At 35.6% G+C, this 16,149-nt stretch overlaps 1 protein-coding gene across 49 annotated transcripts in view; it reads right to left on the bottom strand.

Annotated features, from left to right (window-relative positions):
* The window catches only part of NT5C2 (5'-nucleotidase, cytosolic II), a 139,433-nt gene that overhangs the window by 31,483 nt on the left and 91,801 nt on the right, over window positions 1–16,149 (bottom strand). For 31 of the 49 annotated variants that reach the window (XM_070556765.1, XM_070556895.1, XM_070556782.1 and 28 more), the window contains one exon: window positions 8,900–8,973. The exons of 6 other annotated variants lie outside the window; for them this stretch is intronic. In XM_070556765.1, the coding sequence (XP_070412866.1) occupies window positions 8,900–8,973 (74 nt within the window). Of the gene's footprint in view, window positions 1–8,899; window positions 8,974–11,826; window positions 12,210–16,149 lie in introns of those variants that run through there. 12 more of the 49 variants (XM_070556928.1, XM_070556864.1, XM_070556938.1 and 9 more) reach the window with 11 other exon arrangements.

Genomic DNA, 16,149 nt, shown 5'->3' with positions numbered 1-16,149 from the left:
CAACTTAGGAAACCAGAGCACCTAACAGGGAAATTAAGGAAATTTAATTAAGGAAATTTAATTAATTAATTAAGAAGCCTCAAGAAAAGGGAAAAGAAAAACATATCTGAAGAGGGAGCCAAAAATGCGAAGGACAAGTTTCTGATATACATCATGTGCAAAGAACGTTGCTAAAGTAATCTGGGGTAAGAGAGGAATTATAAATAGGTCTGATTATAAATAGGAATTATAAATAGTATTTTTTATATAAAACACAGCCCACTGTTGGTCAGTGGGAAAGCTAATATACAATACTTAGTATTACCTAGATTCTAAACACTGAATTTCATATATAAATTCATCTGTACTTAGTACAAAAACTGGTTAGAGCATAAGAAATATACATAATTCCACTAGAGAAATACAGTGTTAATCTACAGCATTACAGAAATAAGGAGCTAAATGCCAATAATGGCAGTTAATTCTACAGGCAGATTTCAGAATTAAAACAAACAGGAAAAATTAGTTTATGTCAATAGACAAGTTTTTTGTTTGGGGGTTTTTGTTTTTATTTTATATAAAAATGTCAATCTTACATGGAAACCCTGCAAATATACTAATAAAAACATTAAAAATGTATGGCTCACTTTATTTACAGAGACAGCTGATGATGAAGGGATCTTCTCTGAAAAATTGTTTGAGGTATGAGGCTGGCATTCAGATGAGATAAAGATAACGAGGTTCCTTCCCATCAGAATGGGTTATGTTACTGAACTGTGTGACACACTTCATTCAGGGGAAGAAACGTACCAAATTGTAAGCAAAATAATACAATTTTTAAAAGATAACACAAGTAAAGCCACCAATTTCTCTTTTAACAAACTAAAAATAAAACCAAAACCTCTGCTCCCCCACAAAGTAACTTTATTCTACCAAAGCTCTATACAGTTTACTTTTGGAAAATGACAAGTTTAAAATCATTATGTATATAGTTTAAGATTCTTAAGAGTCCATGTATGTCTTCTTGCCTCAATTATCGTCTTCCTTACTCATTAGTGACAAATCAAAGTTTTAAATGATTATTCACCACTAATTCTACCAACCCCAACATTTGACATGAAGAACTGCATTCTCAAAACATCAGGATTATTCAAAGCAAATTTTCTCATTTATCAATATGAACTATAAAAAAGGTAAAAAATGAAAACCAAACCAAACCATGACACCCCTCCGCCTAAAGAAGGTGTTCTGTGGCCATTGTCTAGAAGACTAAAAACAGAGCTGTTTCCTTATGAAAATAGCTTAAATCTCCAAAATTAGATCCCATCCCCTACACTTTCCATCAAAAAGTCATATACATTTCCCACATATGAAAACAAGGGGAAAAAACTCCAAGAAACCCATGTAGCTATTCTCTGAAAAAAATTTAGACAAAGTTTACAGTGGGTAAGGCCCTGAGTCAGTAACCATCTTCTCTCAATGAACGTACAATTCCAAAACATGACTGCCATTGGAGATGTGATGTCCTATCCAGACCTTTCAGAAGCATCCATCCTGGCCTCACCATCAATTTCACTACATTCTAACTCTGAAAACTTGTAATCCATCTATGCTGTAAATGGTACCTGTATCACTCAAAATATTGTTTGCTAGAGTAGCCAATTCACAGATTATGCTAGGTAACAGTTCTATAGCATATCTAATCATTTCATTTCAGATAAAATTAACATTTATTGAGTTAGTCCTTCCCACCCCAAAAATCAAATGCTTACTAAATGTCTTCTTTATGTTAGGAATAGTAGTATTATACAAAAAAGGTAGCTATTTATTATAACAGCTACTATTTGTTAGGCACTTAATATATACTGAGTTAATACTGAAAAAAATTAAGAAACCAATTCTTCTCTGAATCCTCCAAATTCTAAAGTCAAAATATACAAGAGAAAAAAATGAAAGGAAGTACATTGTGCCACATTTCACTCTAAACAGAAAATTGCTATTTTCCACAAACACTGGAAGCAAGAAAGCAAGTCAACAAGACAAAAAATAATGTTAATGATACTAAGAGTTAGAACACAAAAAAACAAATAAACAAACTGAAAAATTATAGTCAGAAATCAAAGAGCTTCCTGCTTAGTCCTAATAAAAAATATAAAGCAAATAAAGATAGTGGTACCTGGAGTATTTGGATAATACTTTACTATATTAATTTTATAAGTAATTACTTTCTTATAGTCAACAATTATCAGAAAAGCAGGTTATAACTCCATACTTATAAATTATTACTTTAAAATCACCTCTAAATTTAAATCTCCCTTATTCTTATGCATTCACTGAAACCAAAAGCTGGTTCTTCAGGGTCTAGGAATCAATAAAACTGATAAACCTCTAGCTGGACTTATGAAGGAAAAAAAAAAGAAACAAATTACCAATATCAAGAATGAAAAAGAGGGGCCAGCCCCATGGCCAAGTGGTTAAGTTTGCACACTATGCTTTGGTGGCCCAGGGTTTCACTGGTTCAGATCCTGGGCGTGGGCATGGCACCACTCATTAGGCCATGTTGAGGTGACGTCCCACATACCACAACTAGAAAGACCCACAACTAAAAATATACAACTATCTACTTGGGAGATTTGGGGAGAAAAGGCAGGGGAAAAAAAAAAAAGAATATTGGCAACAGTTGTTAGCCAGGTGCCAATCTTAAAAAAAAAGAGACCATTACTACAGACTTTACAGATATCAAAAGAATAATAAAAGAATATTATGAACAACTTTATGCCAATAAATTTAAAACTTAGATGAAATGGACACAAATTATCAAAACTAATACAAGAAGAAATAGAAACTCCAACTAGCCTTATATCCATGTTTAAAAGTTGAATATATAATTTAAAACTTTCCCACAAAGATAACTCATGGCCCAGATGGCTTCACCAGTTAATTCTATCAAATATTTAAGGAAAAAACAATACCACTCATACCCAAACTTTCAGAAAATAGGAAAAGGGAATGGTTCACAATTCATTATATGAAGCCAGCACTACCCTAATACCAAAATTAGATGAACATCACAAGAAGAGAAAACTACATACCAATACCCCTCATGAACGTAATGCAAAATCCTCAACAAAATACTGGCAAAGCAAATTCACCAATACTATATAAAAAGAACAGTACATGACCAAGTGACATTTATTCCAGGAACGCAAAGTGGTTTAACATTCAGAAATCAATGTAATTCTCTCTTATAACAGACTAAAAAAGAAAAACCATACGATCATCTCAACAGAAGCAGAAAAACATTTGATGAAGTTTAGCACACATTCATGTCAAAAATAAAACTCCTAGAAAATTAAGAATAAAAGGGAACGTTCTGAACCTGATAAAAAACATTTACAAAAAGCTACAATTGACTTCATACTTAATAGTGAAAAACTGAACATTCTCTCCCTAAGATCAAAAACATGGCAAGTAGGTCCATTCTCAACACCTCTAATTCAACATAGTATTAAAGTTTTAGCCAGTGCAATAAGGCAAAACAAAGTTTTAATAAAATAAGATATAAATATATACAGATTGGAAAGGAAAAATTAAGTAACTTGCAGATGATATGAACATATATGTGGATAATTATAAGGAATCTACAAAAGAGCTACTGGAACTAATAAGTGAATTTAGCAAGTCACAGGATACAACGTCAATATAAAAAATGAGCTGTATTTCTTAATGCTAGCAACAAAAAAATAGAAAATGAAATTAAAAACACCATTTACAATTACAAAAAACCATGAAATACTTAGATAAATGTAACAAAACACATGAAAGACCTTTAACCAAAAATCGTAAAACATTGCTAAGAGATACTAAAGAAAATTAGATAAATGGAACAAGGTATCATGTTCATGGAATGGAAGACCCAGAGTAATTAAAATGTCAATTCTCCACAAGTTGATATAGAGATCAAGATATCCTAATCAAAATCCCAGCAGGCCTTTTTAAAAACTGATAAGCTGATTCTAAAATTTATATAGAAATGTGAAGGATCTAGAAAATCAAAACAATTCCAAAAAAGAATAAAGATAGAGGACTTACACTATTGACTTCAAGACTAACTAAAAACCTGCAAGAATCAAGTATAGGTGAGGAGTGGAGCAACTAGAATGCTCATATTTGCTAGGTGAGAATTTAAAATGGTATCATTACTCTGAAAAACCATTTGTCAGTTTCCTAAAAGGTAAACATATAATCTGGTAATTCCACTCCCAGGTATTTACCCAGAAGTAAAACTATACATCCACAAAAAGGCTTATACACCACAGTAGCTTCATAATAGCCACAAACTAGAAACTACCGAAATATCCATCAAAAGATAAATAGATAAACAAATTGTGGTATACACATACAATGGAACACTACTTGGCACCTCCCTCCACAAAAAGAAATTTTAAAGAGAAACAGGATAATTTCATAATATTGACTGGCTAACATCACTATTAATAAGACTTCACAACATTATGTACCCTGGTATCGTGCTCTGAAAAGAGCACATCACTTCTGTGGTATTTTTCCCAAACATGCAAAATACTTCCACCTATTCATGAAAAAATATCAGATAAACCCAAATTGTGGAACATTCTACAAAAATACCTAACAAGTACTCTTCAAAAGCATCACAGCAATGAAAGACAGGAAAGACTTAGGAACTATAACAGAAGAGACTAAGAAAATATGACAACTAAATGCAATGTGGGATTCTCAATTTGATCCTGGATTGGAATTAAGAACTTTAGTGAAAAAACCAGTAAAAACTAAACACAGTCTGCAGTTTAATTAATAGTACTATACTAAATGCTAATTTCTTAGTTTCTGTAATTGTACTATGATCAAGTAAGATATTACCATTAGGAGAGAGTAAAGGCAAACTATTAATTTTGCAGCTCTTCCATAGGTCTAAAATTATTTCAAAATAAGAACTTAAGGGGCCGGCCCCATGGCCGAGTGGTTAAGTTTGCACGTTCCGCTTTGGTGGCCCAGGGTTTTGCCGGTTTGAATCCTGGGCATGGACATGGCACTGCTCATCAGACCATGCAGAGGCGGCGTCCCACATGCCACAACTAGAAGGACCCACAACTAAAAATATGCAACTATGTACCAGGGGGCTCTGGAGAGAAAAAGGAAAAAACAAAATCTTTAAAAAAATTAAAAATTAAGAAAATAAAAATTTAAGGGGCCAGCCCCATGACCGAGTGGTTAAGTTCGCGTGCTTCGCATCAGCAGCCCAGGGTTTTGCCAGTTCAGATCCTGGGCGCAGACATGGCACTGCTCATAAGGTCATGTTGAGGTGGCGTCCCATATAGCACAACCAGAGGGACCTACAACTAGAATATACTGCTATGTACTGGGGAGCTTTGGGGAGAAGAAGGAGAAGGGAAAAAAAAAGACTGGCAACAGTTGTTAGCTCAGGTGCCAATCTTTAAAAAAATAAAATAAAATAAAAACTTAAAAAAAAAAGAAGCCAGACACAAGAGTACATTCTGTATGATTCCATTTTAAGAAATTCTAGAAGAGGCAAAATTAATCTATATTGACAAAAAGCCCTGGGGCAAAGGGTGGGGTAGGAGAGAGAAGTGACTTCAAAGAGGCAATGAGGAACTTTCTGGAATGAGGGAAATATTCTATATCGTGATTGTGGTGGTGGCTACACAGGTGCATACATTCTGTCAAACTCAATCTATATACTTAAAATGCACGTGTTTTATTGTATGCAACTTATTCCTGAATAAAGTTTATTAAAATTTTAAGAATAAGTGCATCTTTAAAAGTAATTCACTTGAATAATTAGTGTATTTACTGGGTCAAGTACCATGATTGATTCTTAAACTGATACATTAAAACTTATGCACCCAAATTGTTCATTCAATAAATATTTTCTGGGCACCTACTATAAGCCAGGCTTTAAGCAACACATAGCATATAAATGTGTAAAAATAAAAAAAGCCCGTGTCCTTGAGGAACTTGCAGGGCAATGGGGCGACTGGCAAGTAAACAAAAGCTGCAACTGGGGCCAGCCTGGTGGAGCAGTGGTTAAGTTCACAAGCTCCACTTCAGCAGACTAGGGTTCCTGGGTTCAGATCCCGGGTGTGGACCTATACACCACTCATCAAGCCATGCTGCAGCAGCAGCCCGCATACAAAATGGAGGAAGACTGGCACAGATGTTAGCTCAGGGACAATCTGCCTCACCGAAAAAAAAGAAAAAAAGAGCTGCAATTGACAATATAAATTGCTCTGAGAGAATGATGTACCAAGGTGTCAGGGTTGCAGCAAGAAGACAATGTCTCAGAGAAGGCTTCAGAAAGAATATAGACACTTTTCAAGAACTTCCCCTGTGAGGCTATTATGCTTATTCCAGGGATATTTATCCCAAATACTCAAAGTTTTCATAAAACATTTAGTCTTGTGTCTGTATTTCATGGCACATTTTTCTGATGAAAATTCCTTAGCACTTCAAGGGTATGGTTTGTTTGTTTTTTAAGTAACCAAAAGTTAGTCACAGATCAATTTAATAAATATCATTCTGGAAAACAGGTCAGAGTATAAATATAAAGTAGCTTTCCTACCCGAGGGAAGGCAATACCACAAGAAGGGTAACAATGTTTTTCATTCAACACAGAATTGTTGGAATGTCTAGTCTCTCAAGGGGACTACTTTAAATGGCTTTGCTCTTTTGAGTGCTTAAGTTCTGTTTAAGGGGGGGGGGAAACTTATCACTTTGAAATTATACCTCACTATAAATTTTCATTATTCAAAATGATAATTGAAACTTACTATGCACATATATATACAGGTATGCCTAGGTTTGAGTCTTAGTTCAGCTTGATTATAGCTAAATGTCCCTGGACAAAGTCCTTAACATCTTAGTGTCATCTGTAAAATGAAGACACTAATAGTAGTATCTGCCTCATAGAGGTTTTGTTTGTTTGTTTGTTTTAGTGAGGAAGATTGGCCCTGAGCCAACATCTGTGTCCACCTTCCTCTATATTGTATGTGGGACAGCATGACTTGATGAATGGTGTAGGTCCACGCCTGGGATCCAAATCCATGAACTGGAGCTGCCAAAGCAGAGCACGTGAACTTAACCATTATACCACCAGGCCGGCCCCTAGAGTTTTTGCATATATTAAGTGGTGTGAATGAGATAATCCATGTATTACATGTAATCCATGTAGGTAAAACTCAGACCGGGGCTTGGCATATAATAAGCACTTAATAAATGTTAATAATTACTATTATACTTACACATAACCAAAGTATATTAGTGTCTAGACTAAGAGTAAGCATTAAAATATGAAGTGAGGTTACAAAAAAACAAATAAAAAGAAGAAACCATAAGGTATCTCTAAAGTTTAGAGACTAAGATTCAGTGACTTTTTCACTAAACGAGAATTCATTTTTTCTTTATTCTGTGAGTTCTCTCTCAATGCTCAGTAACAATATGTGCCAGGCACATTACAGGTTTTCAATAAATACTTATTGAAAGTATGGATACTTATTGATACTACTTCAATACAATGAGATTGTCTTAATAACCAAAGGGAAAAAGTTCGTCACTTTTTGATCTCATTAACTTCTATTTCTGCTTTAGATTATATCTCTTTCAGCTGCTGAACTATCTCATCATTGCTTTCCCTGGAGATCTAGAATTCTAGAAAGGAGAAAGATTTTCTCCCAATCTGGACAGCACGATCTATACTAAGAAAGTACAGTGCTTCCACCTGCCTTCTGAGAAGTGCTCCTAAAAGTCTCTGTGTCCAATTAGGAAAATATGAAAGAATCAAAATGCAGGAAAAATAACTTTAAGGCAATAAAAAACTTAATAAATAGAGTATGGAGGGAAGAAAGAGAAATTCAAATCAAGTCAGTGTCTATTTTTAATATATAACTTGTTTGGTAAATATCATGGCCACATCTACGTGCCACTAACTTTTAAACAGCATGTGCTCACTTTTGTACATTTATATTATCCATTTATATTTGTAGCCTAAAGTGAATACCAAACTGAGATTTGTCTAATTTGAAAAGGAAGCCAGTTTTCTAATACTGTTACAAAAAGGTTTCTGAATATAAGTGAATTTATACATTTTTAAGGTTTTTTGTGTCCTTAAAGACGGTATTTTTTACAGAAAATTTCTGAAAGATTCTTGAGTGTCATAGCTGTACACACGTGCATGCACTTATATATATGCACGTGTTCAACTCAGTCCTTCATCCCTACTATTTCTTAAATTAAATGACATTTTCACCAGACTGCAAATATTTTAATAAAAACCTCCTAAGTTCTGAAAATGTTGCAGTTATTGACTATACATTGATTATGTCAAATGTGTTTCAGAAACAGGAGGCGAAAAACAGCACAGTGATGGTGTTTGGGGTCTATTTTATAATGAACGAAGCTAACAGCTCTAGTTTTTAAAAAGTCTTTACATAGGATGTGTGCAATTGTTCCAATGGAAAACGAACACATTTTCCATTTGTGTTAAGAATAACATTAAAATTTTTAACTGATAAAAGTTTACCCTGTGGTAGAGTAAGAGATCCAAAATTCTACCCTTGAAGAACAGCTTAAGGGAGTAAAAGCCAAAAGGGCCCAAATATACACAGTAAAATATAATTTCACCATAGCATTTCTTAACAGGGTCCCTAAAATAATTTAGCACTGTTCTGCCTATCTGTACAATCTAAATCTCAAGAATGTCTGGTAATTTCAATATTCTCAAATCTCTATGGAAGCAGCTTGATAACAAGAGCTTCTGGCAGCTAAATATATGATTAAATCAACAAGTGTTTATTGAATTGTCTCCTGTGGAGCCACTGTTACATCCAAAGCAGTAGTTCTTAAGCAGACAGAAAGTGCTACTCACCAGCAAGTGTATAATCCATATCAAAACCAAAACACTTTATTTTTTCCATGGCTAAACTTCGGTTCACAAACACCCTAAAGAAAGGAGTAAGAGATGATATCTCAATTAATACTGAAAAAAATTCTTAAGTTTAATGGAATTATTTGGCTATCTTTCTAGATCTTCTCATCTAAATACCAATATTAAGATTCACAATAAAAATTACGTAAGTCCTTCTTATACAATAAGTGAAATCAGATATTATACGAAAACGTGCACTTTTTATCGTCTTGGCATTAACAATGCCATACACTCATGCTTTCAAAGCATCAGCTCTCCTTTTCTATGTCTGACCCCATAAAATAAGCTATTTCTGAGATTTTACAATTCATTCACTCGTTCGTTTGTAATTTATTTAATAAAGAGAGTTTCATTTAAATCCTACCATATGCCAGACACTAAAGATATAAAGATAAATAGATTCATTCAACAAATACTTACTGAGCATCTACTATATGCCAGGTACTGCAATACGGCAGTGAACAAAAGAGTACCTGCTCTCATGGAACTTATATTTTAACTTACAATCTCTATTCTTGAGGAATTCAGCCTAGCAGGAGAGAGATTTACAAGCAAATAATTATAGCAATTGAGTAAATGCTATAAACTAACATGGAGGAGAAAGCACCAGCTGTCTGGAGACCAGAAGAGATGTATGAGCTGAATCTTAGACAATAGAAGTTTTCCAGTAAGACAAAGCAAGAAAGGCAATCCAGGCATCCACCCAAATCTTTTTTTTTTTTTTAAAGATTTTTTTTTTCCTTTTTCTCCCCAAAGCCCCCCACCCCAGTACATAGTTGTATATTCTTCGTTGTGGGTCCTTCTAGTTGTGGCATGTGGGACGCTGCCTCAGCGTGGTTTGATGAGCAGTGCCATGTCCGCACCCAGGATTCGAACCAATGAAAACACTGGGCTGCCTGCAGCGGAGCGTGCGAACTTAACCACTCAGCCACAGGGCAAGCCCCTCAAATCTTTTTTGAAACACCCGCAACACAAAATATATCACCATGACCCTTCTACCACTTTATCAAACTTAACCTTGCTTTTACTGATAAGAACGTCTACTTTATTATCGTCTTTTCCCAGTTACATAAATCCTTTTGAAGCACAAGATGAGGAAAAGACACAAAGCAATGGTTCTAACTCTGGAAACTAAATGTTACTACTGAAGCTTAGGCTTTTCAAACACACTCTCAATTCAAGCTAGGGGGCCAACTGGATCAAATCCTTGATCAGAGCCCAAACAGCTGACATGCCTAAAATATGCTACAGGAATTCAGGCAGGAATGGCCTGGGAAGAGTCTTCTTCCTTGTGGTACAATCCAGGAGAGATATAATAAGGAACCACATAATGAAAGAAACAACTTTGATTCTGACAGAAAAATGATGCAAGCTGGTTTCAGGCAGAACTAAAATCACGGGGAAAAAGAGACTTTGCTAATATCAATCAGTGCTAAAGGTAGAAAGAAACTATCAACAAACCCAGCAAGACAGTTTATCAGATTCTCTTTTAGCCTGAAGAGAGATTAAGCCTGTCCTCCTTATCATACATTTTTTAAAGATACACAGATCACAATGCACCTTAGGTATTATCCATACAACCCTAGGGATGACATATATCAGAAATATGAAATCTATTGTTTTTGCCAAAATAATCACTAATAAATATGCAAATTGCACTCTTTCTTCTTTAATTAGTCACTTTATTCAATCAACTCATTTGTTGAATGCCTGCTACAAAGCATGTACCATTTTGTGACACATATCCTAGAAGCTGTCCTTCAGGAAGTAGCCAGAGCTAGGAAAGACTTTCTAGATGCCTAAAATTAGGAAATAAGAATGTTTTCCTACGAAGATCTTCCACCAAATATCTTTTATCTTTTCATTTTCAATCAAAATGAATACCCTCACCCACAGAAGCAAACCCTGAACTTAAAAAAGAAATAATCACGCCTTCCTCCCCTTCTAATTCATTCCTATTATGACAAAAAGAAAAACGTCACATATACTCTCATCTCTCTTTCTCTTTCTCTAATTTATGCTATAAAACATGGGAGGAGGGGGCAATAGGGAATAAAATCTAATTCGTGTGCAAATATCTAAAGTGTATAAGCTAAGCTATAATGACAAAATGGAACAGCTGCATTATATAGAACTGTAATAACATATATGCTAAGATTTACAAAGATAATAAACATCCAAATGCTGAAAGTATGCACAGACTTCAGCAGAGATGCAGACTTGAGCCAGAAATACCACGTCTCCAGGATACAGTCTTCAAGAGAAACTAATCTCTTGGCCTCAAACTAACAACCATTCTTTACTGCTATAACAAAAGAGTTAGGTACTCTATCAACTAAAAGACTGGCTCACTGTCCCACCACACATTTAAAACAAAAAGATCTTATCTGCTTGGGGAATCCAAAAATTTCTATTGGTCCCAGGACCTTGATTCTATTTTTGCCAATGCCAGTTTACTTATGTCACTTTTCTAAATTATTAACCACTGGAACATACTCCAGATCTACGCGCAAGAGTTCGAAAATATCTGTGAAACTTTCCAAAGCTTGTTTTTAAATAAAGCACAAAGCTGCCACCCCAGAAAGGATGACCGAACTAAGCATCCAACCTTAGAATGCAACTATCAGCCAGAAATTCCTAAATACTAAGTCATTTGCAAGATACAGATTTGAGCATTAACAAGAGAAACAACCTTTAGGAGACAGACACAGAAACACTATAAGACCAGGCACAGACTTCAACATAAAGACAAATGTAACAGCTTTTACTATCATATTCCATTGCAGTAAGGCATGAAATTTGAAGAAATTCTATCCAAATAAATATAGATATTAAACATAAGAAATAAGACTATCAATATTACGTACTTTAAGAACAGGGACCGAAGATTCTCACACTTAAGGAACACGAACATGCAATTTCCTAAATTTGGAATTTCGTAAATAACAAACTCTTGATTTTAAGATTTCACTCATAATTCAAAGCAGCGTTACCTCATCTGTCACTGGTTGCCGTTCTGCAAAGTGTGAAACTATCAGTCAACCAGTTCTTCAAGTCACATAACAAAATTCTTCTTCAAGTCCCTAGTACAATTTTTTGTGTGTGACTTTAACCTAACTTCAAAAAGACTGTTTTAGTCTGAACCAGGCCCCTCAACAGTACGCATCCTCTGAGACGGCTTTGGAGAAAACACCTCTGTGTCTAATTTAACTTGTCATTGGATATCACTGTTGCTCCACACAAATCCACTGGGAATAGCATTTCTTTGGCAATAGTGAACTTTATCCCTAGCTCCTCCCCTTGTAGGAGTCACAGTTTCCTGGCCATGCGCCCAACAACAGTTACTGCAACAACAAATGAGACTAAGGATACAAGCAGAAAATCTTCTTGAGTATGTTTTGCTTAAGGGTTTGTGTAATTACATACTCAAATTCTGTGACAACCAAAGAAAAGCAAAAGTTACAAGTCCTTTTTTGAAACTGCAAATTTAGATTATGAACCAAATGATTTCTCTCTGTGTGTTTTTACCTAATAGAAAAATGCCAAAATGTGGATTTTTATTGAAAACCTAACTTAGTAGCTCTCTCCCCAAACTAGTTTGTATTCCTGCTATTGGCACTCTCATTTTCTCACTCAAGTCTAAAATCTAGTCAGTATCTTCTGATTCTTTCCTCTCCATCAAATCCGTATCATCTCACAATCATCTCACTCGCCTGCATTTAAGTCTCCAAATGTCTGTGGAACGCAGATCTTCCATTCAGTTCACACTGCTCACAACCTGTGCAGGTCCTCACGAACTCTGCAGCAATCACTTCACAACTGCTCTGCCTGCACACTAACGCCAAATTAATCGCTGTGCAGGAGCGCTACTCCAAGTGTGGTCCACAGACCAATGCTGGTCTGCAAACAGTTATGAGTCCATTACATGATACGTACAGAAACTGTGAGTGTTCAGAAACATTTTTAGCAATTTGACAGAGAAATTTTATGTCTCTTGAAAGTAATAAGAAATGTAGACTTACGTTTTATGTCTCTTCACTTTTCTAATAATTAATTTTTACTATATAAGTGTATCAATTTGAAACAGATTGGAATTTTTTTAAAAAACTGGTCTTCCATCATAGATAATTTGAGAACCACTGTCCTAAAGCCCAGCTCCAATCATGTTCCTCTCCTACTTACTAACCTTTAGACCTTCCTCATTATCTACCCAAACTAATAAATTACCAATTTTTGTATCTTGAAGGAGTTCAAAGCCCTTTATCATCTTTCGAAAATCAGTTTTATCTCATGTTGCTCCACATCATGCACCTTTTGCTCTAATAATCAAAATGAACTACTTGCTATTTCCTAAAAGTGTCCCGAGGCTTTGTTTATGCTGTTCCCTACATCTGAAATGTCCTCTTCAGTTATCTCTATCTTATTTTTCAAGGCCCAGCAATCTCAAAGTGATTTCTTCAAGAAACTATTCTCGCTATGCCACAGAACTATGTGACAGTGATGCCTCTGAGTCTCAGATTGCTTTCCTTTTTCTTTTCTTTTTTTAAGGAAGATTGGCCCTGAGCTAACATCTGTTGCCAATCTTCCTCTTTTTTTTTTTTTCCTCCCCAAAGCCTCCCAGTAAATAGTTGTACATCCTAGTTGTAGGTCGCTCTGGTTGTGCTCTGTGGGACGCCACCTCAGCATGGCTTGATGAGCAGTGCTAGGTCCGCACCCAGGACCCAGACCAGCAAATTCTGCGCCGCCAAAGTGGAGTACACGAACTTAACCACTATGCCACTGGGTCGGCCCTTCAGATTACTTTTCTACTTAATGAAAGAGATTTCACCAACAACTAAAACTCTATAAAGTTGTGATCCATGTGAGAGGTTTAAATATTCAAAATCCTTTATTTTGGCACTTACTATATTTTGTCACATACATAAACTATGTGGTTAGTTGTCTTACTCTTTACTAGATTATAAACTTTGAGACCAGAATTTACTGCTTTCCCAACACTAAGCACAGGGCCCTTGTAAAGAGCAGACACAATATTTAACTGAACTAAAAATTAAACTAAAAACTTAACAGAAGTTAGTGGTTGCCAGAGGCTGTGGGAGGCAGGAAGGATGAGTTTCTGCTAATGAGTACAGGGTTTCTTTTGGGGGTAATGAAAATGTTCTAAAATTAGATAGTGGTGATGGGTCTATAACTCTGTGACTATCCTAAAACCACTGAACTGTACACTTTAAAAGGGTGAATTGAATGGTACATGAACTACATCTCAATAAAGCTATTATTTAAAAAATGTAATGGTAGGACCTCAGTCTCCCTTTATGTCCCCACCCTTCAGTAAAAAGTATGCTTAGGGATCTAAAAAACAAAATATGAGTAAGAACATTCTAATTTATGAAATGGATTCTTAAAAATTGAAAGTTCAAATACGATGGATATACAGACACGATAAGAAATTTTGGACTAGATTATAAAAGCTAAAGTCATTTAGTAGCATTAGTTTTTGTTTTCATAAATTCCAGCCAGTAGGGGCTGGCCCTGTGACCAAGTGGTTAAGTTCGCGCACTCTGCTGCAGGCGGCCCAGGGTTTCGTTGGTTCGAATCCTGGGCATGGGCATGGCACTGCTCATCAAACCATGATGAGGCAGCGTCGCACATGCCACAACTAGACGGACCCACAATGAAGAATATACAACTATGTACCAGGGGGCTTTGGGGAGAAAAAGGAAAAAAAAAAAATTCCAGCCAGTAACTTCTTGCTAATTTGTCTCAATATTTTTCCTAAGGAACATCCTCAGGAGGGATACATTGTTTATCGGATTGTGCCAGGAGAACAGCAGCCTGTGCTTTAAAAGTCTGAACAACATGCATATTATCATTCCTAAAATAAAACATGAATTAATTATAATATTCATTTTCTCACTCAAATACTCAATATAAAAAAGTTCCAGTGATAAGAAGTGAATATGGATGCATGCGTGAAAACAAAATTAAAGATGATTAAAATTTAAGATGCCATCACTTGTAAAACTCACCAATATTATATGCCACTAAGAAAGGGGAGAAAAATGCCTGAGAAAAGTCAGAGCCTCATAAAGCTAGGATATCAAAGGCCTTTACCTGTAATACAAGGGAAAAGGAGAAATAAACCTGCAACGAAGAAGGAGCACACAAAGAAAGGTATACATCTCAGTCCTGACACTGCGTCAGAGACGGGGAACCTCCCCCTGAGAATCTGAACTAGTAAGTCATGTAGGCTTGTGGTCTGAATTTACACTACTAGGATGGTTAATATTGCCCCCAGGTGACTGAAAGAAATGAAATCCTCTGAAGAACTCAATTCTAGGTGGTATATTGCTAGATGCAGCCCAATTTCAGAGATGTTTAAATGTGAAAAAATGTGTATCTTCACCGCTGGTGGGAATGCAAACTGGTGCAGCCACTATGGAAAACAGCATGGAGATTCCTCAAAAAACTAAAAATAAAAGTACCATAGACCCAGCTATCCCACTACTGGCCATCTACCCAAACAACTTGAAATCAACAATCCAAAGTAACATATGCACCCCTATGTTTGCTGCAGCACTATTCACAATAGCCAAGAGATGGAAACAATCCAAGTGTTCATCGACTGATGATTGGATAAAGAAGATGTGGTATATATACACAATGGAATACTACTCAGCCATAAAAAAGACAAAAATCATCCCATTTGCAACAGCATGGAAGGACCGAGAGGGAATTATGCTAAGCAAAATAAGCCAGACTGAGAAAGACAAACACCAGATAATTTCACACATACATGGAATATGAACAAACACATGGACAAAGAGAACAGTTCAGTGGTTACCAGGGGGTGGGGGGTGGGCAAAGGGGGTGAAAGGGAGCACTTATGTGGTGATAGTCAAGAAATAACATACAACTGAAATCTTACATTGATGTAAACTATTATGAACTCATTAAAGTGTATCTTAAAAGTGATAAAATACTAAGAATATTGATCATACTATCTTTCCACCAAAGATTCAAAGCATATTTAAGGAGAATCTTTTTAAGGAAGAGATTAAAATTCCCTTTACCTTCATTCTTGAATGAAGAAACTGCAGTAATGAGAGCAGGATGGTAGAGAATGAAAGAGAGGACTACCAAATGAAGAATGCACAAATTAAGCAGAAACCAGAGACACTATCAGTACT

This window comes from Equus przewalskii, chromosome 1 (genome assembly GCF_037783145.1).
Source record: "Equus przewalskii isolate Varuska chromosome 1, EquPr2, whole genome shotgun sequence".
NCBI classification, from domain to species: Eukaryota; Metazoa; Chordata; class Mammalia; order Perissodactyla; family Equidae; genus Equus; species Equus przewalskii.
Note: the sequence above shows the minus strand (reverse complement) of the source record. Positions and strands in the feature narration are given on the sequence as shown.